This window comes from Ictidomys tridecemlineatus, chromosome 11 (assembly GCF_052094955.1).
Source record: "Ictidomys tridecemlineatus isolate mIctTri1 chromosome 11, mIctTri1.hap1, whole genome shotgun sequence".
Classification (NCBI taxonomy): domain Eukaryota; kingdom Metazoa; phylum Chordata; class Mammalia; order Rodentia; family Sciuridae; genus Ictidomys; species Ictidomys tridecemlineatus.
In genome coordinates, this window is record NC_135487.1 from 21,925,029 (window position 1) to 21,952,850 (window position 27,822).

At 43.1% G+C, this 27,822-nt stretch overlaps 1 protein-coding gene across 8 annotated transcripts; it reads left to right on the forward strand.

The window, feature by feature from the left end:
* Positions 1-3,201: 3,201 nt before the first annotated feature.
* On the forward strand, positions 3,202-27,117 carry Tmem39b (transmembrane protein 39B). 8 transcript variants are annotated; one of them, XR_013427680.1, is made up of 10 exons: positions 3,202-3,355; positions 5,180-5,306; positions 5,808-6,027; positions 6,680-6,763; positions 7,027-7,181; positions 18,863-19,199; positions 20,039-20,226; positions 24,839-24,959; positions 26,016-26,091; positions 26,678-26,775. XR_013427680.1 is itself a non-coding variant. In XM_005317738.4 (9 exons), the coding sequence occupies exons 1-9, from the start codon at positions 3,352-3,354 to the stop codon at positions 26,918-26,920; spliced, it is 1,479 nt and encodes a 492-aa protein (XP_005317795.1). In that variant the 5' UTR covers positions 3,203-3,351; the 3' UTR covers positions 26,921-27,117. The 8 variants fall into 8 exon arrangements, 7 of the variants coding, with proteins under 7 accessions (XP_005317795.1, XP_021590748.1, XP_021590752.1 ...); XM_005317738.4 differs by lacking the exon at positions 26,016-26,091 and having other exon boundaries at positions 3,203-3,355; positions 26,678-27,117; XM_021735073.3 differs by lacking the exons at positions 3,202-3,355; positions 5,180-5,306; positions 26,016-26,091 and adding an exon at positions 6,478-6,560 and having other exon boundaries at positions 5,888-6,027; positions 26,678-27,117.
* The last annotated feature ends 705 nt before the right edge of the window (positions 27,118-27,822 follow it).

The window sequence follows — 27,822 nt, forward strand, 5'->3', positions numbered from 1 at the left end:
GAAATATTGACCTGATGAATTAAAATGTATTACTAAGAATGGTCTGGCTTTGGTTTTCTGTGGAATATTCCTGAAATCATTTTTTTAACTAACTAGGTTTCCTTTAAAAAAATTTTATTTGTTAGTTGTAGTTGAACAAAATACCTTTATTTCACTTATTTATTTTTTTGTATGTGGTGCTGAGGATTGAACCCAGGGTCTCACACGCGCAAGGCAAGCACTCTACCGCTGAGCCACAACCCCAGCCCTAGGATTCCTTTCAAGAGCTGATTTGCCACTACTTTCATGTAGCAAACCTCATACAAATTGAATGCCCTTTATGTGCCAGTTTGTGTTAGGCTCTCAGGGTTTGAAATTTGATATATTTTGGATTTAGCACCCTCTAAAGAGGCCAATTCTATCAGAATTTTTTTCCATTTTTTTTTTCAGAATTTCTTTGAAAAAAAAATCTCAGCTGGGCATGATGGATTGCACTTGTAATCTCAGCTATTTGGGAGACTGAGGCAGGAGGACTGCAAATTGGAGGTCAGTCTCAGCAACTTGTAGGACCCTCTCAAAAAATAAAAATGACTAAGGACTGGTGCTGGGGCTCAGCGGTAGTGCACTTGCTTAGCATGTGTGTGTGAGGCATTGGGTTAGATTCTCAGCACTGCATATGCATATAAGTAAATAATGGAGTGGGGGAGTGAGAAAGAAAGAAAATATCAGTACTGGATTCTACTCTGCTTAGAGACCCAGGGATGTTTATTTTTCCTCCCTGAGCCTCAACTTCCCTCTGCCCCCAGGTAAGGACTAATGTACCCCCCCCCCATCCCATCCAAGATGTCAAGTCCTGTTGACTTTACCTTCAAGTCCAAAATCCAACCATGTCTCATCTTCTTACCCTAGGTAGTCCAAAGCATCAAAATCTCATTGCTAAGATCAATGTTATAGCCTCCTGTCTCATTTCTCTGCTTAGATTTTTGAGCCCCTGAAGTTTTTTTTCACAGAGCAGAGGGTTCTTTAAAATGGAAGCTGGGCATGGTGGTATATGCCTATAGTCCCAGCTATTTGGGAGGCTAAGGCAGGATTGGTTGAGCCCAGGAGTTTGAGACCAGCCTGAGCAACAAAAATAAAACAAAACCTAGGAAGTTTAGACACTGCGGGAAGTTTAGACACAGTGATAGAGTGCTTACCTCACAGGCGCTGGATTCAATCCCCAGCATGGGAGGGGGTCTGTTCAAACCCTCCAAGGACTCCCCATCTCATTCATAGTAAAAGCCACACAACTCTACATAGTAAAGCCATACTGACCTTACTATTTTATTATTTTTTTGGTAAGAAGGGATTGAATCCAGGGGTGCTCTATCTCTGAGCTCCAGTCCTCATTTGAAATCAGGGTCTTGCTAAGCTGCTGAGGGTGGCCTCAAACTTGTAATTTTCCTCAGCTTCCCAACTTACTGGGGTTACAGGCATGTGGAACCATTCCCAGCATGATCTTATTTTTTTTTAAATACTTTTTAAGTTGTCAATGGACCTTTGTTTTATTTATTTATTTATATGCGGTGCTGAGAATCAAACCCAGTGCCTCAACATGGTAGGCAAGCAGTTTACTGCTGAGCTACACCCCCAGCATGATCTTGGTATTTCTTAAATGCACTTGTGCCCCAGGGCCCTTACACTGGTGGTTCCTTCTGCCTGGAATATTCCCTTTCTCATGGTTTCTGTGTGTGACTAACTCAGTGTCTTCAGTGAAATCTACTCTGCCCATCCTACTTAAACTGGAAACTTCCATCATCTCTTGTTTTTCCTCCATGCCAATCATTCCCTTCTTACATACTACAGAATTTTGTTTATCCATATTTTCCCACTTGACTGTAAGCTCTGTAGATATCTATTAATTAAATAGATAATTCATTCAATTGGTTTAATATTGATGTCTACCATGTGCCAAGCACTGTGATAAGAAATGTAGCTACAAGGTGATTAAGACTGTTTATAAGTCTTATTCATTTTTTAAAAATATTTTTTTTAGTTGTAGTTGGAGACAATAACTTTATTTTTATGTAGTGCTGAGGATCAAACCCAGTGCTTCACATGTGCAAGGCAGGCACTCTACTACTGAGCTATAGCCTCAGCCCTATAAGTCTTTTTCTTTTGAGAGAATAACTCATAATAACCCTTAATAGCAACAGCTCATTTATCCAATTCATCCTCTGGGTTAAGTACTTACCAAATATAACAATGATGGTTAACATTGATTAAAACAGACTGTTGCACATGCGTTATCTCATTTATTCCTCATGAAGACCTACAAGGTGAATATTTCCTATCTCATTGTAAAAACCAAGAAATGGGATTTCAAGGCTTGGAAATGGCAGAATAAGAATCAGGATCTGGGGCTGGGGATGTGGCTCAAGCGGGTAACGCGCTCGCCTGGCATGCGTGCGGCCCGGGTTCGATCCTCAGCACCACATACCAACAAAGATGTTGTGTCCACCGAGAACTAAAAAATATTAAAAATTCTCTCTCTGTGTCCCCCTCTCACTCTCTCTTTAAAAAAAAAAAAAAAAAGAATCAGGATCTGGATTAAGGTGGTGGGTGGCAGAGAATGGAGAGTGGGGATCAAATATGAGAAATTATTAGAATTTAGGGTCAGCAAGACTAGGTCAGATTGGATGTGGGGGCAGAGGGGAAGAAGGAAATGACTCCAGCGTTTTTTGTCCTGGGGAAGGAATCCAGGGTGGTAACACTGAGCTACACTTCTTTCCAACTCCTTTTTATTTTTTTATTTTGAGAAAGGGTCTCGACAAGTTGTCCAGGAGGCTTAGAACTTGCGATCTTCCTGTTTCAGCCTCCCCAGTAGCTATGCTTAGCCGCAAGCGCCCCTACTCCCAGGTTTTGGCTCGGGTGGACCAAAGTGAAACAAAGCCCAAGGGAAAGATGAAAGTCCAATTGGGGACACTTTGAGTTTGAGTGCCTGTGGGCTGCTCATGGATACAGATCCTCTCCAGCAGGAGCACAAAGGCTGTTCTGGCCTCTTCTTGGAGTCTGAAGATACGAAGGCAAACACGGGAAGAACTGGAGGTGAATTCCACTCCCTATTTTATCTCTTCAGCGGCTAATGCAGGAAGGGCGCAGGGAACTAGGAGACAAAGGGAGCTCAGGCACCGCCTTTGTTCGGGTGGCCCTTTAAGAAGCGCGCTCCCATCGCCTAGCCCGCCTTGTATGCAAATTTAGCAGTGAGGCGAGAGCGCGCGGCTGATACCCAGGACTGGGCTGCGGCGGTTAGTCCTCTCCCGGCCGCCGTCCTCTCCGACATATTGCCCGCAGGAACTGCGGCGGCGAAGCGGAGAGCGCCGGGGGGAGGAGATGGGTGAGCAGAGCGGATCAGGCTTGGCCCGGGAACTAGAGGGCGTGGGGGTCAGGGTGACCAAGCTGCAAAATTGCTGCCCCACGCGGACCAGATCCCAGCGAAGGGAGGGGGAGGGGATGCGGGTGCAGACGGGACCCCGCCCCCTCCTGTCGTTTAGCGGGGTGGGCCCTCTGTTGTGGGGGCGGGACATTAGAGTGGTGGGCGGGGCTTCCAAAATGAAGCGCTCTTTGGGGGCTTGGGCTTTGATGAGGACCTGTTCGACAGGGCTAGAAATGGGGGCGGGGTCCGGCGATGGGCGTGGCTTTATGCTAAAGGCGGAGCTTTTTGGGTTGTAAGTGCTTGTTCGTTCGGAGGTGAACATTCTGGGCTATAGGGGCTTATACCGGGCGCGGTGGAGCAGGAAGGAGACCCTGCATTACTAGGAAGCCCGTTCTGGAGCAGGGTTTCTGGGCTGAGTGCTTTTATTGGCTTGTGGGCGGGGTCTGTGGGCTGACAGTTGTGTGGGGGCGGGGCTTCTGGACTGAGGGGCTTTAAGAGGATGCAGAGCTTCTACAGACAGGAGAGGGTGTGGGCAGAGCTTCTGGGGTGAGGGTGTTTGTGTGGGGTTTTCCAAGCCAAATTTAATAGTGAACTTCTGTTCTGAGGGCTTGTTGAAGGCAAAGCTCCTGGAGAAGCACTTTTTGGTAAAATCTGAGAGAGGAGCTAGAGCATGGAGTGTGTGTGAATGGAGGCTGCTGTGTTGCCCTAAGAAATATGGACAGGTTATGAATTTGATTAGATGCTTAAGAGCTTTGTGCTGGGTGGTGCCTGGGAGCTTGAGCTAGACTGCTAAGCCTAGGGAAATAGGTTGTGAATTCAAGTTTTGGGTCCAAAACCACAACATTCTCCCAGAGCACACATTCTTGACCCTGAGCTCAAGCCTTGGGTCCTGCCCTTGAGACACCTGGATGCCCATTGAACTGAATCTTAGAACCTTGGAGGAATATTGTAAACCTCCAGAAACTTGTATCCAAATGGGGTCCAGTGTGTACCAGAGCTGAGAACTCTGGACTCAGACCCAGTCTCTGACACAGTGTAAGCTCAGCTTCCTAATCTGAACGAAGAACCGATTTTTCCTGGGCTTATTTGCTAATCAACATATACTTGCTGGGTATTGTGATGGGGATAGGAGAAAAAGCAGTGAAAAAGACAGATGTAGTTACTGACCTCACTGATGTTCTATGTTAGTGGAAGAGACAGACAATATACATATGTTAACAAATGAATAAGATAATTTTAGAGAGTGAATTGTGGGGGAAAAATAGAAATAGTATAGAGAATGATGGGGGCAGGTACTTCAAAAATATTTGTTAGGGCTGGAGGTAGATCAGTAGTAGAATGTGCTTAGCTTGTGTGAAGTTCTTGTTTCAACACCCAGCAATGAAAAAAAAAGAAAGAAAAGAATGAGGAATGAAAAATGGCATTCAGGGAAGGGTTTTTCAGACAGAGGATACACCAAATGTAAGAGGTATCAGCAAGCTGGACATAATGGCACATGCCCATAATCCCAGCAGCTCTGGAGGCTGAGGCAGAAGAAGTGCAAGTTCAAAGCCAGCCTAAGCAACTTAGCGAGACCCTGTCTCAAAATAAAAAGGGTTGGGGATGTAGTTCAGTGGCTAAGTGCCTCTGGGTTCAATCCCCAGTTCCAAGGAAAAAAAAAAAAAGAGGTAATGACAAAATTAATTCATAAAATGAGACAACAGGTAAGTGGTAGCCAGTATCATTGCTATTATCCTTGACATATACTGCCTGGCTTGAGCATCTACTTTATGTTGAGACCCACAGGAGGACGAAGAGGTCCCAACAGGACATCTTACTGTCGAAATCCGCTCTGTGAGCCAGGATCCTCAGGAGGCTCTGGTGGGGGCCACACTTCTAGCGCATCAGTGACCAGTGTCCGTTCTCGCACTAGGTAAGCCACTTCTCTGCCTCTTGCCCCTCCCTTTAGCAGAGTGAACTTCATTCTGGGATGATTGAATTCTAGCATGTAATATTCTGGATGCCAGATGGTGCTTACATGGAAGTAAGCAGCAGAAAAGACCCAGAGGGATCTCAGTTGAAGGTAGTCATTTGACAGCTGTGGTAGACATCGTAGAATAAGCTCAAAGTCCTGGATTCCAAGGACAATTCTGATTTACTGATGGCTTGGACTAGTTGCCTTTTCTCTCTGGGCCCCCTTTTCCTCATCTGTAAAGTGGACCTAATATGTTCCTTCTGGGGATGTTAGATGACCTGAATAAAATTAGGGATAGCAAAGACTTTGTCATCTTCTTTGTCTGTCAGTCAAGAGTAGGAGGATTTTGTCTGTTACAAGCTGCTTTTCTCTGTTCTTACCCCATAGTCCTGTGCCCCAGAAGCCCTTCCCGGTAAGGTTCTTAGGTCATTTCCTGATGTTATTCCCTTCCCACCCCAGGAGCAGTTCTGGAACAGGCCTCTCCAGCCCTCCTCTGGCCACTCAGACAGTTGTGCCTCTGCAACACTGCAAGATCCCCGAGCTGCCAGTTCAGGCCAGCATTCTGTTTGAGTTACAGCTTTTCTTCTGCCAGCTCATAGCCCTCTTCGTCCACTACATCAACATCTACAAGACAGTGTGGTGGTATCCACCCTCTCACCCACCCTCCCATACCTCCCTGGTAGGTGCCTAGCCAGGGCCCACTGTGTATGTGTGTGTGTGTGTGTGTGTGTGTGTGTGTGTGTGTGTGTGTGTGTGTGAGAGAGAGAGAGAGAGAGAGAGATACAGACAGACAGACATTTGGTTTCAGCTTAACATAGCCTACCAAGCACCGCTGTGCACTTGGCCCAGTGCTGGGCATTGAGGATTGTAGAAGGAACAGGAAACTGATTCTTGAATACTGCTAGTGTGCTTAGAACCACACTGGTCATTGTAAGGGTAACAGAGATTAATCTGACACAGATTTTGCCAAAAGGCACTCAGAGTCATCTTAAATCCTATCAGAGAAATAAGCCACAGACATACACAAGTGTTTCAGGGGTATAAAGAACCCTGTGCAGAAGAGAAGGTACAGGGACAGGGCATGGGTTTTAAGAACAAGAGGGCTTACACACCACTCTCTTATCCCCAGGGACTGTCCCACTTCCCTTCTCTGGGTCCTGTTCTACTCCTCTAGGTAATTTCCTGGCCTGACTCAGCTGGAGGCCAATAAAGGTCAGAGAGTGGGTACAGTCTCTGTGGAAAGGACTGGGCAGGGGGAGGTTGTGGGTATGAGAAAAGCCCTTATATGGGCAAGGGGCCCTCTTGACCCCCAGGCCTCTGCCCCCTGACAGAACTTCCACCTGATCGACTTCAACTTGCTGATGGTGACCACCATTGTTCTGGGCCGCCGCTTCATTGGGTCCATCGTGAAGGAGGTGACTGGGTCCTAGAGTCTGGCCAGGGACTTTGGGACTTCCCTTTTCCCCTGGGGATGCCAAGGAGATATGCCCAGAACATTATCCACATCCCATTGACTCTCAGAGTTTACTGGGCATCCAAGAGAAGGATTTTACCTTTCATGTTCTGCCCATCCTGCTGTGCACCTTTCCCTGGGTGGATCATAGGCCATGCTGGGTGGGATTTGGGCACAGTCCCTGTGGCCTCCATCCCCATCCCGTCCTATCTCGCCCTGACCCAGGCTTCTCAGAGGGGGAAGGTCTCCCTCTTTCGCTCCATCCTGCTGTTCCTCACCCGCTTCACCGTTCTCACGGCAACAGGCTGGAGTCTGTGCCGATCCCTCATCCACCTCTTCAGGACCTACTCCTTCCTGAACCTCCTGTTCCTCTGCTATCCGTGAGTACCCCTCACTTCATCCCTCACTGCCTAGCACCTGGCCCCTGATCTCTGCCTGTGGCTGGGAAGACCTCAATATCTGGAAGATTCCCAGGCAGGCAGCAGTAGTATCCTCTCACATTGCCTGATATCATCCCACTGAGATCAGGAAGATTAACTTTCTTTTACAGAAGAAACTGAGGTGGCATAATTTACCCAAGCTCCTACTGATGGGAGTTCAAAATGGGACTCAGATCTAAGTACATATTCCAAAGGAACATTCCCAAGGGGGAATGAACAGGCTTTGTTTCCCTCTCTTTCGTTTTTCTCTGGTTCCTTATCTTTCTCTGTTTCTCCCTTTCTGTGTATCTCAGTGTTTGTATAATCTCTTGGTGCCTCCCCAAGTCTGTGGCTGGCAAACAACTGCATGTTTGCATGACTCTGTGTGGGTTCTGCACGAAGCATGCCTGTATGAATGTGTGACTGTACATGCATGTTTATGTGCTGTCCCCCCCCCCCAGTGTCTAGCTCACTCACTCCTTACACCTCACCAGAACCCAGATTGTTGAGGATGGAGGAATAGTTCTAGAAAGAGCACAGGATTGCCCCTTTCTGACCTTTCAGGTTGAGGAGGGCAAAGGATCTAATTTTTTCTTTTTTAAATATATATTTTTTTAATTGTCAGTGGATCTTTATTTATTTATATATAGTGCTGAGAATCAGACCCTGTGCTTCACACATGCTAGGCAAGTGCTCTGCCACTGAGCCATGACCCCAGACCCTAGGATCTAATTTTGCTGCCTGAGGCAGGCTTCTGACTGCCTTAGTATTAACAGTCATTTTCCAATCCAACTTCCTGAAGCTGGGCCAATCATGACTCCTGGAAAACTTCAGAGCTCGACACTTTTCCTTCTCTCCCTGCATAACTAAGAAAGCACTGGCATGGGAGTCCTGTCCTACTTGATAACTAGTTTTTGTTTTTCTAGGTACTGGGGATTCAACCCAGGAATTGAACCCACTGAGCAATATCCATAGTTAATATTTTTAATTAATTAATTTGTTTTTTGGTACTAAGTATTGAACCCAGGGATGCCTTGCCACTGAGCTATATCCCCAGCTCCTTTTATTTTTTGAAGCAGGGACTCACTAAGTTGCTTAAGGTCTAAGTTACTGAGGCTAAACTCAAACTAGCAATCCTCCTGCCTCAGCCTCCCATGTTGCTGGGATTACAGGCATGCACCACTGTGCCCAGATTGATATCTAGTTTTTTTTTAAATTTTTATTTATTTATTTATTTTTTAAAGAGAGAGTGAGAAAGGAGAGAGAGTGAGAGAGAGAGACAATTTTTAATATTTATTTTTTAGTTCTCAGCGGACACAACATCTTTGTTGGTATGTGGTGCTGAGGATCGAACCCGGGCCACACGCATGCCAGGCGAGCGCGCTACCGCTTGAGCCACATCCCCTGATATCTAGTTTTTAATTACTAGAATGACATATATTTTATAAAAATGTTTACAGATTTTAAAAAAATTTTTGGAGTGCTGGGAATCAAACCCAGGGCCTTGCAAATGTTAGGCAAATGCTCTATCATTGAGTGACATCCCAGATCTCTATAGAAGCTTTTACATAGAAATGAAAAGTCTCATATAATCTCAATCCCCATAAGTTCATTTATCATTTGTAGCATGTTCTTCAAGTTTTTTCCTGTGAAAATACATATACATGTACTTTTTTAAAACAAAATATGGATTATACTGTGCATGATTTTATACATTTTACTGCATTTTTAATATCATCATATAACTTGAATATTTCTCTATAGTGGTATATATGGGATTGACCTTATACTATCTATTGTATAGAATTTTAAATTCAATTCTTTTATCTTCTATTGGTACTTTTGAATTGTGCCTAGCTTTTCCTTATTCACAGCAATGAGGCACATATATCTTTGCACATTTATCCAATATTTCTGTACAACAGGTTCCCAGAAGTAGACTCACTCCAAAAAAGTTATAGATGTTAACAAATTGCCCTTCAAAAGGATTTTACATCATTAAAAAAATCAAATCTAATGCTAAAATGCTTATAGTGAAAAGCAGTAGCCACTAACCCCACTCTCCAGATTTTTAGTTCTACTCTTCAAAAGCAATCTCTTTATTTTCTGGGTTTTTATTTATTTATTTATTTATTTATTTATTTTTAATTTTTTTTTAGAGAGAGTGAGAGAGGAGAGAGAGAGAGAGAGAGAGAGAGAGAGAGAGAGAGAGAGAATTTTTAATATTTATTTTTTAGTTCTCAGCGGACACAACATCTTTGTTGGTATGTGGTGCTGAGGATCGAACCCGGGCCACCCGCATGCCAGGCGAGCGTGCTACCGCTTGAGCCACATCCCCAGCCCTATTTATTTATTTTATTTTATTTTATTTTATTTATTTATTTATTATTTTTTTTTTAAAGGAGAGAGAGAGAGAGAGAGAGAGAATTTTTAATATTTATTTTTTAGTTCTCGGCAGACACAACATCTTTGTTGGTATGTGGTGCTGAGGATCGAACCCGGGCCGCACGCATGCCAGGCGAGCACGCTACCGCTTGAGCCACATCCCCAGCCCCTATTTATTTATTTTATATATTTATTTTTTGAGGTGTGTTTGGTGGTGCTCCACCAAAGAACTATATCTCTCACCTTTTTTATTTTTTTTTAAATTTTTGAAACAGGATCTTACTGAGTTTCTCAGGCTGGCCTTGAACTTGAGATCCTCCTGCCTCAGCCTCCTGTGTGGCTGGGATTATAGGCATGTACCTTGATGCCTGGCCTTGTCTGCAATTTTTTTCTTTTTTCAGTTGTAGTTGGACACAATACTTTTTTTTTTCTTATATATTTATTTTTTAGTTGTGGTTGAACAAAATACCTTTTTTTTAAATGTATTTTTATGTGGTGCTGAGGATTGAACTCAAGGCCTTGCACGTAGGCGAGCACTCTACCACTGAGCCACAACCCCAGCCCCATCATTGTCTGCTTTTGTTTTCTGAGTTACCTCCGTAATTCTTTTACCCTTATACCTTTGTTTATTACCTTCAAATTGTAATTGTTGGTTTCATAATTGGGTAATAGGTTTACATAGTTAAAATTCAAGAGGCATAAGAAAAAAGTCTCCCCTGGACTGTGCCTCTCAGTCACTGTTTCCATTTCTAAGATAATCACCCATTTTTCTGGTTTATTGTATATCTTGGAGATAAATCTTCTATGTACATACAAGTGTGCCACACACAGCATGCATGTGCATGCACATTGATTCTTTTCAATAACAGATGAAGTTTTATCTCAACCTTTTATTCCTACTGTTACCAGCATTTGTTAACTGTTATTTTTAGTTTTCTTTTGGTTTATCAGTAGTAAAAGTATGCTAGAGGCTGGGGATGTAGTTTAGTAATAGACTGCTTACATATCTTGCATGAGCCCCTGGGTTCCATCTCCAGCACCGTACACACATAAAAAAAGTATTTTTCATTCCATTAACAATAGTATTTTAAATCCCTTTTATGCAAGATGAGAATATTAGGAATCCTACCTATCTATCTTTTCTCGCCCTCTTCCTCCTCTTACTTCCTGGCAGCTGTAATCTTTTATATTGTCAAGCTTGACATTCATATTCTCCTATATAACCATATTTAAATCTTCTCTTCTTTGTCAAATGCTAATTATAAAAGTTAAATGCCAATAAGTAGCCTTGGTATAATTATATATATGAAAATATCATTCATTGCCCAGTAGTGTACATAAATGACATTCTTTACTTATAGTTAGTTATAATCTTGGGTCTCTATAAGAATGTTCCTCATGTCAGAATCAAATAGTTCCTCTTTTCTTACATTCCATCATATGCTTAAAATCGTCACATTTTTAGTTTGATTCATATTTAGATTGTAACTTTCTTAGCTTTTAATTTTTCTTGGAGTTTCTAATTGCCTTTCTTTTTTCTTGTTGACAAAAGAATGATGGGCCTTCAGCATATCCTCAAGTTTATCCAGCCTCTCAATCATGCTACCTGTTGCCTGGAGTTCATTTTTCCCCCTAGAGACATCCCTCCTGGAGGCCTCCATTCTCCTGCTCCAGTCTGGAGTGGTTGCTCTTTAGGCCTGCTGTACAGCTCTCAGCCTGAGACTTCCCTTCGCTGCCCTCCTGGGTTGGATCCACTGTTTCCTGGATCCCATGTCTTCCTCTTTCTTGGTTTTCTCCCTTATTTTGCTGGAGTACATTATCAGGTAATTCCCTTAAGAGTGGGTATGTGGGAAGTGTATACATTCTGAATCCTTGCATGTCTAAAAATGTCTTTAATCTACTCTCAAACTTTATTGATGGTTCTGTTGAATGTAGATTTCTAAATTCAAATTTTTGTTCCATTTTCTCCAGCATCCAGTGTTTCTAGTAAGAAATCTGATGCCAGTTTGATTCCTATTCCTTTGTAGGTAGATGATTTTTTTTTATTTTCTGAAAGCTTTTAAGAATATTCAGTTTATGTTTTGATTATTTGAGATTTCACAAAGATGTGTCTGGTGTGGAACTTTCTGTCATTCATCTTATCAATATTCTAGGATATTTTTTAACCTGGAGATTTGGGTATTTCTTCAGCTCAGGGAATTTTTCTTCTATTATTTCTTCAATAATATCTTCCTCTCCATTTTTTTCTGTTCTCTCTGGGACTTCTGTTCATCAGATGATAAACCTCATAGATTGATCATCTGTTTCTCTTATATTTTCCCATTTTTTTCCTTCTGTTTCTTCCCCTGCTTCTGTCCCTTCTTCTGTCTCTTTGCTTTGCCTTCAGAAATTTCTTTACCTTTGTCTTCCAGCCTTTTTAATGATTTCTTTCAGTAATTTTTTCCCCATTACTAAGGCTGCTTTCTTGTTTTCTGATTTGTTCTTTTCTCATGATATTCTGTTCTTGTTTTAAAAACCTCTTATGTTTTCTCGATTTTATCTTTTCACTGGGGCCAGTTTTTCTGTTTCATTCTCCTAGTTTTCCAAGTAGAGTTGTTTTTTCCAGTTGTTTATTTATATTTAAGAATGAAGGACTGAGTATTAGGAGTTCATTTCCTTTCCCTCTGCCTCTGTTTTAGTGGGTTGGGAGGTTTGACTGGGAGTTCTAAGAACATGGATAGGACACACTGACTGGCAGGTTTTACCTTAGAATAAATGAGTGAGATGTTAGTTGTCAGGCTGTGGGTCCCCTTAGGTCAGAAAGAGGGAAGGGGGTATTATTCTAAGATGGTCACATTAGGACCTCAGTTCTTCACACACAATTCATTCAATTTCTCTTTAGAATTGTTCAGAGTAGATTATGTGAAGTGTGTAGAAGAATAAAAGAACTGACTCTTACAGATAGAGATCTTTCTTTAATCCCATTTGTTCAGCCTTGTCTCACTTTCACCCTCTATCAAATATGCCCATTTCAAGCCAGTCTCTCTTGGGTCACTCTGGGCAGATAAGTTCCCACCCCCCAGTGCATCCTCTCATAGCATATTCTAGGCCTGTGCTGTCCAGTGTAGCAGCCTGTAATTGCATGTGGTTAGTAAGCACTTGAAATAGGCTACTCTGAATTGAGATGTGTTCTAACTGTAAAATACACACTAGATTTCTAAAGGCTTACTACAAAAAATATAAGACATCTCATTAGTAGACGTTTATCATATGTTGAAATGTATTGGTTTAATAAAAATAGAATATTAAAGTTAATTTCATTCTTTATATGTAACTAACTGGAAAAACTTATATTACATATGTGACACTCATTGTATTTCTGTTGGAAAGCTCTGCTCTAGGTAACAGCTTCCTCGTCTGCCAACAAATCTCCATATGCTTTCTAAATTTGTCAAAATCATTTGTGTACTAATAACCCCACTCTCATTTTTTTCTTTTTTTCCTTTCTGCTAGTATGGACTTATTTTCTACTTTTATACTGTCACATATTGGGTGTGGAGGGGGTAGGAGGGAATTTGTCATCTTGCATGTGCTTCTAATTTCGGACCTGTCAGAGCAGTCACTTACTATCACCAAATAATTTAATTGGTCACAGGGCCTATTTGCAGTCCTGCTTAGAGGAAAAGTCAAGGAGCTTCTTAAACTGTCCATTGTCCTATATATAGAACACCTATAAAAAATTTAAGTTGACCAACAATATACTAATTATGCTCTTCTAAAAATCAATATTGTTTTTATTATTTAGAGAAAAGTAATAGGTGAATGATTACAGCATTTGAAATATACATATTTGAAAATATGTATAAAGGCTTTATATCCTCCAGATTATGATTTCCAATTTATTTTAACGCACCTGTGTCAGTTTCATTGAAATAGTCACAAAATTTAAAAATAGGGACTTAATCGGTAAAGTACTTGCTTTTAAGATTGAATCTGTTTACCTTTTATTTTCATTTAAGTGCCACACACTCATTCCTATAAGGTATCCTGAAGGATGTTTTAGGAATTTCTATTGCAGTCTTCTTTCTTGTCTCCACACAATCACTATCCTTTTTTTTTTTTTTAATATTTATTTATTTTTTAGTTATTGGCGGACACAACATCTTTGTATGTGGTGCTGGAGGATCGAACCCGGGCCGCACGCATGCCAGGCGAGCGCGCTACCGCTTGAGCCACATCCCCAGCCCCATCCTTTTTTTTTTTTTTTTTTATATACAAAATTATACTGATCTTCTGTTCAGAACCAGGCATCATGCTGGGTTTTGTTTAAAAGACTAAGAGTATGAAAGCCCCTGTCATCCCACTACTCAGGAGGCTGAACTAGGAGGATGGAGTATTTGAGGCCAGCCTGGGCAGCTTAGGGAAAACCTGTCTCAAAGTAAATTTTACAAAGGTAAGGGATATAGTTCAGTGGTAGAGCATTTGCCTAGTACTCTGAAGACCCTGGATTGCTGGTGGTGCACACCTGTAATCCCACAGGTTCTGTAGGCCGAGGCAGGAGGATCACAAGTTCAAAGCCAGCCTCAGCAATTTAGCGAGGCTCTAAGCAACTCAGTGAAACCCTGTCTCTAAATAAAATATAAAAAAGTGCTGGGGATGTGGCTCACTGGTCGAATGCTTGCCAGGCATGTGTGAAGCACTGGGTTTGATTTTCATCACTGCATATAAATAAATGAATAAAATAAAAGTTCATGGGGCTGGGGACGTGGCTCAAGTGGTAGCGCGCTCGCCTGGCGTGCGTGCGGCCCGGGTTCGATCCTCAGCAGCACCACATACCAACAAAGATGTTGTGTCTGCCGAGAACTAAGAAAAAATAAATAAATATTAAAATTCTCTCTCTGTCTCACTCTCTCTTAAAAAAAAATAAATAAACTTAAAAAAATAAATAAATAAACTTAAATAAATAAATAAAAGTTCATCAATATCTAAAAAAATATTAAAAAAAAAAAAGCGCTGAGAATGTGGCTTAGTGGTTGAATGCCCCTGGGTTCAATCCCCAGTACCCAAAATAAATAAATTTAAAAATTTATGAAACTTACTATTTTGATGTGTGGCTGAGAGATGAGGATCAATATAAGCTATGTTACCTAGGGAAAGTTAAGAAAACTGAGGCTCATAGAAGTTAAATAACTTACCAGGTATAGTGTTGCATGCCTATAATCCCAGTGGGCGGGAGTTTGAGGCAGGAGGATAATAAGTTCAAAGCCAGCCTCAGCAAATTAGTGAGGCCTTAAGCAATTCAGCAAGACCATGTCTCTAAATAAAATATAAAAAAGTCTGGGGATGTGACTCAGTGGTTAAGGGCCCTTGGGTTTAATCATTGGTATGCCTCCCACTAAATAAATAAATAAATGTTAAGTAACTGGGGTTGGGGACATAGCTCAGTTGGTAGAGTGCTTGCCTCTCATGTACAAGGCCTTGGGTTTAATCCCCAACACCATTAAAAAAAAAAAAAAAAAAAAAGTTAAATAACTTATTCTAAATCACAGACCTAGTCAGTGGCAAAGCTGAGATTTTAATCCAGGCCTCTTTGACCTCAAATGTTGTTATTATACTTTTTTAAAGACAAGTTCTTACTATTTTGCCCAGGATGTTCCTGAAATCCTGGGAACAAGCAGTCCTGCCTCAGCCTCCCAAGTAGCTAGAACTACAGGATTGTATCGGTAGCACCTGGATAAGATCATACTCTTGACTATAGTTCTCTAGATATCTTACCTAACCTTACCTCAGAAAAGATAGTGACTGGGCTGGGGATGTGGCTCAAGCGGTATCGTGCTGGCCTGTGTGCGGCCCGGGTTCGATCCTCAGCACCACATACAAACAAAGATGTTGTGTCCGCCGAAAACTAACAACAACAAAAAAGATAGTGACATCCCTGGAAAATAAAACCCCAAACAGGCTGTTACTTGCCCCCAAACATTTAGGTATCCCTTTTTGGGTCCCCAGGAAAAAAAGTAAAAAAGATAAAGAAAAAATTGCCTCCACAGTGGCCACACCTTGTAAGCTCAGCAACTTGGGAGGCTGAGGCAGGAGGATTGCAAATTCAAAGTCAGCCTTAGCAACTTAGTGAGGCTCTGTCTTAAAATTAAAAAAGGGCCAGGGAAGTAGCTCAGTGGTAAAGTGCCTGTGGGTTCAATCCCCAATACCAAAAAAAGAAGGAAAAAAAATATTGTTGTTAAGAAGTATATCACTGTCAATGACCCTAACCTTTTGGAGACACGCCCTCACTGGAGGCCTTTTGAGGTTGTGTAATTCTAGGGACCTGGGGAAATTGAGAGGCCTCAAGCTGACTAAAAGGGAATACCTGCCAGCCGGCCGTGGTGGTATGTACCTGTGTTCCCGGCTACTTGGAAGGCTGCAGTGGGAGGGTTGCTTGAGTCCAGGTGTTCTGGGCTCTAGTGCACATGCTGATTGGGTATTTATACTCAGTTCACCATATTGATGACTTCCTGGAAGTGAGGAACCACCAGTTGCCTAAGAAAGAGTGAAGGCCAGTTTTGTTTTTGTTTTTGGTACTGGGTATTAAACCCAAGGGCACTTTACCACTGAGCCACATCCCCACCCCTTTTTATTTTTTGGTTTGAAACCCAGGGTCTCAACTAAATTGCTTAGGGCTTCACTAAGTTGCTGAAACTGGCTTTGAACCTATGATCCTCCTGCCTCAGCCACTGGGTTTACAGGGATGTGCCATGTATTGTTCTTACCCAGGAATAGTGGGAAGAAAAATCATCTCTAGATTACTGTGTGTGTGTGTGGTGGTGGGGATGGAATCCTGGGTCTTGGTCATGCTAGGCAAGCACTTTACCACTGAGCTATATCCCCAGCCCTTTTTAAATTTATTTTGAGGTGGTTTACACCTGTAATCCCAAGGATTTGGGAAACTTAGACAGGAGGATCACAAATTTGAGGCCAGCCTTAGCACCCAAGCAAGACCCTGTCTCCAAAGAAAAGAAAAGGAGAAAAAAAAAGGGGGGGGGGTGTAGCTCACTGTTAAAGTGTCCTTGATACCAAAAAAAAAAAAAATTTTTGAGATAAGCTCTCACTAAATTGACAAGGCTGGCCTCTAACTTGCAATTCTCCTGCCTCAGTTCCTCAAGTTGCTAGAATTCTAGGCATGCAACACCCTGCCTGGCTTTTAATCCCTAATACAACAGTAAATGCTATGTAAAATGTTGTTATATTCTGGAGAATAATGATAAGGAATAAAAGCCTGTACATGATAAGTTCAGTACAGGCTTAACCATTGTAAGCCTAAATGCAGCTGCACTCATTAACAATGTAACTTTTTTTTTTTTTTTTTAAACAGGGGTCCTCAGGATTAAACCCAGTAAATGCTCGGTAAAATGTTGTTAGATAAGGAAGTGCACCTTATCCCACTGAGCTACATACCAGCCCTTTTTATTTTGTTTTGAGACAGGGTCTTTTTAAGTTGCTTAGGGCCTCACCAAGTTGCTGAGGCTGGCCTCAAACTTTCAGTCCTGCCTCAACCTCCCTGTCGCTTGGTTTATGAGAGTATGGCACTGTGCCCAGCACTATGTAACATTATTTGCTGGGTATTTTCAATCTGGGGCTGGTTGAACCTATAGATAAGAAATCCACAGATACAGAAGACCCACTATATTCTTCTAGGCTGTGGGTTTAGGTGGTTTTTTGGGGGGGCAGGTGGGTACCAGGGATTGAACTCAGGGGCATCAGCCACTGAGCCACATCCCCAGCCCTATTTGTATTTTGTTTAGAGACAGGGTCTCACTGAGTTGCTCAGCACCTCACTGTTCCTGAGGCTGGCCTTGAACTCCCCATCCTTCCTGCCTCAGCCTCCCAAGCCACTGGGATTACAGGCGTGCACCACTAAGCCCGTGTTTATGTAGTTTTTTTCCTAATGAAGTACTATCTACACACTCAGAAAAACTCTTGACTGATTAGCTCCAGCCCTGCCTGGGGGTGCTTCTGAGAAGGGATTTGTACCATTTAAGGGTCTATTTTACTGCCTACAGTGCACTACATAGACACAAAATAAATATTCATCCCTAAATTGCCCTCTTCTGCAAACTGAAGAGCCACTTCTCACATATGCACCCAATTATACAATGTGTGCCTCTTTTTTGTGGTGGTCTATTTTTTTTTTGATACTGGAGGTTGAACCCACAGGTACTTTACCACTGAGCTACATTCCCATTATTTTATTTATTTGTTTATTTATTGGTACCAGTGATTGAATCCAGGTTTGCTTTACCATTAGGCCACATCCTCAGCTCTTTTTTTTATTTTTTGAAACAAGACCTCACTAAGTTGTGAGACTAGCTTTGAATTTATAATCCTCCCACCTCAGCCTCCCAAATCTCTGGGATTACAGGAATGCACCACTGCACCCAGTTTATTTATATATTTTTAAGGTTTTTTTTTTTTTTTTTTTTTTTTTTGTAGTTGTAGTTGGAGAGTGTGCCTTTATTTTATGTGCTTATTTTTTGTATATGGTGCCTCACATGTGCTAGGCAAGTGCTCTGCTACTGATCCCCAGCTCCAACCCCACCCAATTTATTTTTTATTTTGAGACAGGGTGTTACTGAGTTGCTGAAGTTCTCACTAAATTGTAAGGCTGACCTCAAATTTGCAATTCTCCTATGTCAGCCTCCCAAGCTGCTGGGATTACAGGCATGCATCCTGGCTGGATTTATGTATACTTTTAACTAATTAATTATTGGTAGTGATTTTTTTGTTTTGTTTGTTTTTACGTTATCTGTCTTGGTCTCTGGTACCAGAAGGGCTAGAGGTGAGCCTTGGCTCCATTTCTTCCTTACTAATTGTGTAACCTTTGAGAATTTACTTTACTTCTCCCAGCTACAGTTCATTCAGCTGAAAAGGAAACAAAAATAACAGTATCTAATTCCTTGTTTTTCTTATAAGAAAAAATAAGAGGATGCATGTAAAGGGTTAAAGTAACCGGAATATAGGCTGTACCCAATAAATGCAGGCTGCATTTAGATTGTGGGGCAGGGACTTGTCTCTTGTTCCCTGCCATATTCCCAATGCTTATGACACACTCAATGCTAAGGGGAGCATTGATGTGAAGATGGATGATTGGACAGATGTCTAAATCCTCCTGTTGTAGCATCCAGGAGAGCTGAGACCCAGAGAGGAAAGCAGAGTCCCCTCTGAGTCTCAGGGTTGGGATCCTGGCCCACAGTCAGGCCTGCCCATACCACTGTTTTCCCCAGCAGGTTTGGGATGTACATTCCATTCCTACAGCTGAACTGTGATCTCCGTAAGACAAACCTCTTCAGCCACATGGCCTCCGTGGGGCCCCGGGAGGCAGTCAGTGGCCTGGCAAGAAGTCGGGACTACCTGCTGACACTTCGGGAGACATGGAAGCAGCACACACGACAGCTATATGGCCCAGAAGCCATGCCCACTCATGCCTGCTGCCTGTCACCCAGCCTCATTCGCAGCGAAGTGGAGTTCCTTAAGATGGACTTCAATTGGCGCATGAAGGAAGTGCTCGTCAGCTCCATGCTGAGTGCCTATTATGTGGCCTTTGTACCTGTCTGGTTTGTGAAGGTATACAGCTCAATCCAGAGAGTGAAAAAGCCTGGCTGGGGCCGTACCCTGCTGCCTATCCCACAGGGGTCTTCCTGTTTCTATAAATAACTCTTCTGTTTTTGATGGGGTTTCCCATCTGTTCTCATCTGGAGCACTACAGTGACAATTGTCTCCATTTTGGAGTGCAGAGGCTTCCTGAAAGGAAGTAACCTATCCAAGGTCACTTAGCCAATGAGGGAGACATGGCATTGTTATTCACAGTGTTTGATGAGAAAGAGCAGTGACTTTGTATTTCAGTGGCTGTTTTGACAGCAAGCATGTCACAATATCCTGCTTTGTTCTTAAGTAGGGAAGCAAGGATTCATCCAGATCTGAGACACTTCAAAAATCTGTGTTTGTCTCTTATATGGCCTTCAAGGAAGGTATCTACACATTTAGGACTTCATGCCTTTGAGCACTTACAACATGCTAGGATGTTTCATGTGTATTATAATCCTTCTGATGCATCTTGGAGTGCTCTTACCTGCATTTAAAAGATGAGGACAATAAAACACAGTGGCTTGCCCAAAGTCAAATATTTAATATGCAGAGGAGCCAAGATTTGAGTTTATGTCTCTTGGACCCTGCAGCCTGTACTCTGGCTCAGAGCAGGGGCAGTGGGAGCAATTTTTCTTTATAGAAAACTGACTAGTTGGCACAGGATCTAAACCTTCTTTGTTAGGTGTGATTCTTGGTATCAGGCCATCCTGAGGTCTCCCCAGGACTTTCCTAACCTCTGAGGCAGGTAGAATCAGGGGAGAGAGGGAATGAGGCTGTTAGGAACATCCCAAGCCTTACCTACCTCCTTTTGTTCCCAGAACACACATTACTACGACAAGCGTTGGTCCTGTGAGCTCTTCCTGCTAGTGTCCATCAGCACCTCAGTGATCCTCATGCAACACCTGCTTCCTGCCAGCTACTGCGACCTGCTGCACAAGGCTGCTGCCCATTTGGGCTGCTGGCAGAAGGTGGACCCTGCGCTATGCTCCAACGTGCTACAGCACCCGTGAGTTGCCCCTCCTGGCTCTACCCAACCCCAGCCCTCCTGGTCGGCGTCTGGTATCACCTGCCCATTTGCTCACTTCAGTGAATAGTTATTGAGCTTGTTTTTGAGTATTAGGTATTACATGCAGGGTAGGGTGTGGTGGGGCCTAAGACAGAATTGTTCCCTGTCCTTGGGGAGCTTGTAGTATACTGGGGATGGGAGGCAGGCAGGTGGTAAATTCATGTACTCATTGGTTGCTTCATTCACTGGCTTATTTATTTATTCACTCATTGACTGACTTGCTCATGAAGTCATTCACTCATTCATTCATTCCTTGTTCAATCCTTTCTCACATGCTCACTTAACCACTCATCATCAAATTATCTGCTCTTTCAGTAGACATCTGCTTCTACCTACTCTGTACCAAACTGGGTTCTATGTATCAGGCAGAGGAACTTGCACTTTGACCGACAGGCTAAGGGGAGCAGTAGAGGATTTTGAACAGCAGAGGTGTTTCAAGGTGTGCTTTAGAAACATCAGCTTGGGACAGGATGTGGTGCTATGTTAGCTAATAGGGAACCCTGGCCAGGGAAGGAGGGCCACCATGAGGAAATGACTGACAAAATCCTTAACAAGTTTACAGACTGGTGGGGGAGAAACACATGTAAGTAAATAGTTAGAACGAGTGAGGCGAAAGAGGCCTAGCTGCAGGATGCACTATACCCAGAGCAGAGGCAGATATTACCTTGCTCAGGAACCTTGAGTTGCTGAGCTGTCCTCCCCTTAGCTTGGCTTATTCTTCATTGCTGCCAAATGTTTCTACACCCTTTATCAAAGTACTTTTTGCCCCAGGTTATACTAATTTTCCTGCCTATGTTCCCCCATCAGGCTGAAGTTCCTCAAGGTTAGGGCCACCTCTGAATCACATTTGAGTCTTGAGCCCAAGACAAGGCCTGGCAGAGGAGGCCCATAGGATAGGTTTATAGAGGTAGGCCCACTCAGGAGCAAAAATGTACAAGGAGGCCACATAAGCCAAGCTTCCTGGCATTGGTCCTCCTTGCTTATCAGGGTCCTTTTCTGTCCTGTCCAGGTATCCAGAAAAGTGACTGAATGGGCCAAAGGAGGATTGACTTAGCCTTAGGCTCTGAGGTGGGGAAAGAGTAGAAAGATAGAACATAGCTTAATGTGAGCATAAACTGATCTACAGCTCACTAAGGTCTTCAGATAAGATCTAGGCTCCTTTGCATGGTTTCCCAGCTGATGAACTGAGTCCTGCCAACCTTTCTGCTCATCTCTCTCTCTTTTTTTTTTTTTTGGTGGTGCTGGGGATTGAACTTAGGGCTTTTGTGCATGCGAGGCAAGCACTCTACCAGCTGAGCTATATCCCCTGCCCTCTGCTCATCTCTTACTGTGCCCCAGTTCATATTCTGCTCTAGCCAGACCAAACTGACCCAGGTCTTCAGATGCTTTATATATTTCTGCATCCAGCTTTTGCCCACAATGTATCTTTGGTTGGAATGCTCTTTCTTTCTTTGGTTGATTGATTCCTATCCATCCATTAGTACTTTGCTTCTTCTAGGAACACTTTACTGACCACCTCAGAATGGGTTCAGGCCAGGCAAAGTGGCATCTGCCTATAATCCCACTCACTCAAGAGGCTGAGGCAGGTGTTGTTCCAGGCCAGTTCTGCAACATAGTGAGATTCTGTCTCAAAATAAAATATTTTCTAAAAGGACCAGGGATGTAGCTCAAAGGTAGAATGCTTACCTCACATGAGTAAGACCCTGGGTTCAATCCCCAGCACTGGAAAAAAAAAAATGATAATAATAAGGAAATAACTGACGAAATCCTCAACAAGTTTATAGACTGGTGGGGGAGAGACATGTAAGTAAATAGTTAGAACCAGTGAGGTGAAAGAGGCCTCGCTGCAGGATGCACTACACCCAGAGCACCTTCCCCTATGGGGAACCCATCCCTTGAGCACCCCATAGTACCTAGTACCATACTTATTGTACTTAAGCTTTCTGCTGTGTTTACTTAGTTTCCTGTCTGCCATTCTAGGACTGAAAGCTTCTGGAGGTCAAGCACCTGCCCTATTTAAACCTCAGCTTTCTCCCCTGACCCCTGCCAGAGTTGCCTGGCTTATGATAGGTACATTGCAAAGTGTTTGTGGTTTTTATGGATAGTCTTCTCTTTTCTTTCTTTCTCCTTTTTTTTTCGGGGGGGGTTAAAAAAATTACACACAGTGAAATGTACAAATTACAAAGTATAAAATTCTTTGAGGGTTTTTTTGTTTTGTTTTGTTTTGTTTGTTCCAGCAATTGCCCCCAGGGGTGTTTTACCACTGAGCCATATCCCTAACCCTATCTTTATTTATTTTATTTTATTTTATTTTGAGACAGGGTCTCACTAAGTTGCTTAGGGCCTCTTTAGGTTGCTGAGGCTATCCTCAAACTTGTCATCTTCCTGTCTCAGCCTCCCAAGCCAGTGGGATGTGTGCCACCATGCCCTACTCAATTCTTTGAGTTTTGATAAAGATATGTACACCTTGTAACCTACCCCCATCAAGGTACAGAACATTTCTAGCCCCTCAGAAAATTTCCTCATGGTCCTTCCCTGTGACCCCTTACTCCAAAGACAACAACTTTTCTGCCTTCCTTCACTATAGGTTAGTTCTGCCTATTCTACAACTTCATATAAATGAAATCATAAGTAGATGTTTTTATGTCCATCTTCTTTCTTTCTTTTTTTTAGAGAGAGAGAGAGAATTTTATTTATCTTTTAGGTTTTTTTTTTTTTTTTGGCGGACACAACATCTTTGTTGGTATGTGGTGCTGAGGATCAAACCCGGGCCGCACGCATGCTAGGCGAGCGCGCTACCGCTTGAGCCACATCCCTAGCCCCCATCTTCTTTCATTCTGCATATTGTCTTGAAGTTCATCTTTGTGATTTTAACCTTTATTTTTATTTATTTATTCATTTATTTTTATGTGGTACTGAGGATCAAACCCAGGGCCTTGCATTGCACATGGACGTGCTAGGCGAGCACCCTATGGCTGAGCCACAACCCCAGCCCATATAGTTTTTTTGTTTTCTTTTCTTTTCAGGGGCACTCTATTACTGAGCCATATTCCCAGCCCTTTTTATTATTTATTTTGACACAGGATCTTATCTCAGTCTCCTGAGTTGCCGGGATTACAGACATGCACCACTGTAGCTGGCACACATAACTAGTTTTTCCTTTTCTTTTTCTTACTTCTTCTTCTTCTTTTTTTTTTAATTGGTTCTAGGGATTAGACCCAGGGACACTTTGCCACTGAGGTATATCTCCAGCTTATTTTTTTTTAATTTTTATTTTGAGACAGGATCTTGCTAAGTTGCTTAGGGTTTCAGTAAATTGCTGAGGCTGACCTTGAACTTGCAATTCTTCTACTTCAGCCTCCTAGTAGCTGGGATTACAGATGTGCACCACTGTGCCTGGCCATAACTAGTTTTTGAATGAACTAGTGGGTCAGGAATGGGTTAGAAGGGAGCTGTGGTTCTCAGTCTCTGGCCTAGAACATTTGGGAGGTTGTTAGAAGAAAGGATGTTAGAAAAAATTCACTGATTTCACCATGTTATACACATGCTCATGGGGGGGATTCTTAGTGCCAGGCTTTGTGGCATACTCTGAGGACACAGAGATGAATCAGACACTGTCCTATCCCTAAAGGGCTCCCAGCTTAATTAGGGATACAGATGGGGAAATAAATAAATGACCAACATTGGGGAATGTGGACCAGTAGCAGGAGATTCAGGTAACAGTAAAAGGATGCTCAACACTGGGGGGTTTTAAAAAAGACTTTCTGGCCGGGCATAGTGATGCAATTTGGGAGATGTGAGGTAGGAGGATCATAAGTTTAAGACCAGCCTGGGCAACTTGGAAAGAGACCCTGTCTCAAAATGAAGTAAAAAGGGCTGGGATGTAGCTCAGTGGTACTTATCTAACGTGGATGAGGCCTTAGGTTCAATCCCAAGCACCAGAGCAAACAAACAAAGGCTTTCTGGAGGAACCTGGGTTTTTTAAGTTGATGAAAAGCTTTCTGGAAGGCTATCAGGAAGGTCAATCCAGTTGGAGGGAGCAGCTTATGCGGAAACAGTAGTAATATGGTGTGCTAGAGGAACTGAAGTAGTTCTGAGAGGCTTGAGCATGAGCTATGTGGTGGGAATCACAGGCAGCCATACAGGACCTCAGAGGCCATGCTAAAACTGTGGGGCACTGGGAAGCCTGCAGCTCATTTGAAGCTCATAGTCAGGCTCAGCCTGGTATTTAACAGAGAACACTCATGAAGCTGTGTGGTAGACCAGTTGGAGGATAGAAATGAGAACAGGTGAAACAAATACACTAGAAAAGGAAAAAGGGTTTTCTTGTAGCCCTTCAGCTCTAGACTTTCTGACTTCCAGTGCAGTGAATTTCTCATGGTTCTTACCCTATTTAGAGCAGAGGCAGCTGAGGCCCAGAAAAAGAGAAAGTCACTGTGTCCAAGCAATGAAATGGAAATAGAGCCCTGGTAATCACCCTGTGCCCAATCTTCTGGTCCTCTCTTTCATGGGTGAGCTGGGGATAAGGGGCACTCTTGGACTGTGCCTTCAGGTGGACTGAAGAATGCATGTGGCCGCAGGGCGTACTGGTGAAGCACAGCAAGAATGTCTACAAGGCAGTGGGCCACTACAATGTGGCCATCCCCTCCGATGTCTCCCACTTCCGGTTCCATGTGAGTTTCTTTCCCTGGGAAGGAGGGCCATACCCTGATCTAGAGGATAGCGGGTGGATGGGGATCAGCAGGGAGGAAGGTGATGTCATAGCAAGAGAAAGCTATTTTTAGAATTTCCCAAGCCCATAGGAAGACAGTGCATTCATACAGCACAAGGACACAGATTATCTCTTCATAATTGCAGCTCACTTGGGAACAGATACTTGAGAGCACTGGATGGAGAAGATCATACAATAAAGGAAGGGATTCTTGGTGGAGAGGATAACGATCATTCCTTGTTGTATAACAGGAATTGTGCTAAGCACTCATGTACCCTCCCATTCAATATTCCCCAGAATCTTGTTTGAAAGAGAAATGCCAGGGCTATCTCTGTTTCCAAATACTGAAATCAGCTTAGAGAGTTTAACTTTTATTCAAGGGTACTTCCCGGGAAACTTGGGAACGGAGGGTAAGGATACATGACTCAGCACTGTGGAAAAGGGCTGCTCAAAATCAGCAAGGCTAGTGGTCTCCATTTTATTTATTTTACTGTCAAAAATCCCTGTTTCCAACACAAGAGACCAAAATTCAACATATAGGACTTTATGGTACTGCTCTATTTGAAGGGATTGGATCTCCCTTTATTTCCCACTTGCCTCCGTTAAAGCTTCTGAGGGAATTCTGGGAAACCTGGCACTCTAAAAATCACAGTTTGAGAAATCACTGATCCAGGGTGTTATCTTCATTTCACAGTTGTGAAACCTGAGGCCCAGAGAGGGAAGGGACTGTCAGGTGCAGAGTGGAGGCTGAGCATGGCATCCCGATTTCTTGAACTCCCATTTCCTGCCACCTCTTCTCCCAGAGAAGAGGTTTAGGTTCCTTAGCCCCAGCAAAGCTGAGATTTCCTACATTTTTTTTTTTTAGTTGTAGATGGACACAATGCCTTTATTTTGTTTATTATTTATATGTGGTGCTGAGGATTGAACCCAGTACCTCACATGTAGTAGGCAAATACTCTACTACTGAGCCACAACCCCAGCCTGAGATTTCCTAGATTTTGAGCACTCTGTTTTTTAGTTTTAGGTGGACACAATGTCTTCATTTTATTTTTATGTGGTGCTGAGGATAGAAACCAGTGCCTCATGCATGCAAGGTGAGCACTCTACCACTGAGCTACAACCTCAGCCCCTTGAGCACTCTTTTGAACTTAGGAGAAAATTTTTCTTAAGTTCAGCACTCTACCTTGTTCTGAAACATCAGGTAAGAGTGGGGTGTTTCCATGTTCCCTGGAAGCTTCCAGCCTAGTTAGAGATGCCACACAGGAAGCAGTAGGTAGGCAGGCTGTACAGTCTATAGTAACTTTCCATGCCAATGCCATAAGATTCTAATTTGTTTTGGCCCAGTAATACCAAGAGGATGACATATAAAAACATGTTTATTTTAGACCAGAGAGACAGTTTGAGAGAGCAAGCAAGACCTCAAGAAATGCTTCCAGGAGGAAGTAGGAGTTGAACAGTATCTTAAATGACTAGGTGAGAGGAGCAGACCTGTCAGGAGAATTACCACTAGCAAAGGCAGATGAGGTAGCAAAGTTCACGCACATCTTACAGTCTTCTCTCCACCAAGTGTGCATGGGGCCCCAAAAGCTTTTCCTTTTCCTAGCCTACCCTAGAGACTGCATCCAAGAGGCAGGTTTCTGGAGCATACCTTCTGGTCCATGCCTATCCTTTCCTGAACAGTTTTTTTTCAGCAAACCCTTACGGATCCTCAACATCCTCCTCCTGCTGGAGGGTGCTGTCATTGTCTACCAGCTGTACTCTTTAATGTCCTCCGAAAAGTGGCACCAGACCATCTCACTGGCTCTCATCCTCTTCAGCAACTACTATGCCTTCTTCAAGCTGCTGCGGGACCGCCTTGTTTTGGGCAAGGCCTACTCCTACTCAGCCAGCCCCCAGAGAGACCTGGATCACCGATTCTCCTGAGTCTCAGGGTAACCCCAGGAACAGCATCCAGGCTTCAGCCAGGAGCTCCCTGGAAAGTGGCTGTTGGGGAGGGTTGAGTGTGGGGTTTAAAAAAAAAAAAATCCACCAGAGCTTTGTATTTTTGTTACGTATTGTTTCTTTCTTTGATAATTGATGTGACGAGAAAAAAAAAAGTCCTATTTTTATATTCCCAACAAGCATGTGTACTGTGTGGTTCTTTCTCTTCTGTCAGAGAGTCAGAAATATGGAATTCTGGGTTGGGAAGCTTCACATGTGGCTTCTGGTCTTGGGGCCTCTGCTTTCTCTAATGGATGAGAGACATCAGAGGCCATGGTGGTGATTGTTGCTGCTAACTGGTTGCTGTGTATAGATGCTGCTCTTTTGTATTCAGGCCTTGTCAAATATAGCTACTGGGTATTATTAGACTCAGGGGCCCTTGACCAGTGAGCCACATCCCCAGCCCTATTTTGTATTTTATTTAGAGACAGGGTCCCACTGAATTGCTCTTGCCGTTCGTTGCTGAGGCTGGCTTTGAACTGGCCATCCTCCTGCCTCAGCTTCCCAAGCTGCTGGGATTACAGACATGTGCACTGGCCGACCAAATCTGACTTTTAATGGCAACCCTAGGAGGGATCACTCCTGTAGATGAGGAAGTGGAACTCAGAGAGCTACTGTGACTTGCCCGTGTTGGCACAGCTAGGAATTGGTAGAAATGGACATTTTTAAAAATACTTTTGAATGATGACACTGTTGCCCTAGTGAAAGGGGATGTCTTGACTCTCTCAGCATGCAGTCACTGCAGCTGTGCTGTGTGCCAAGCACTATGGTAGACAGGATGCCAAGATGCAGATGCAAACAACACTACACTGGATGAGTGTCACAGTTATAAGGTACAGAGTACC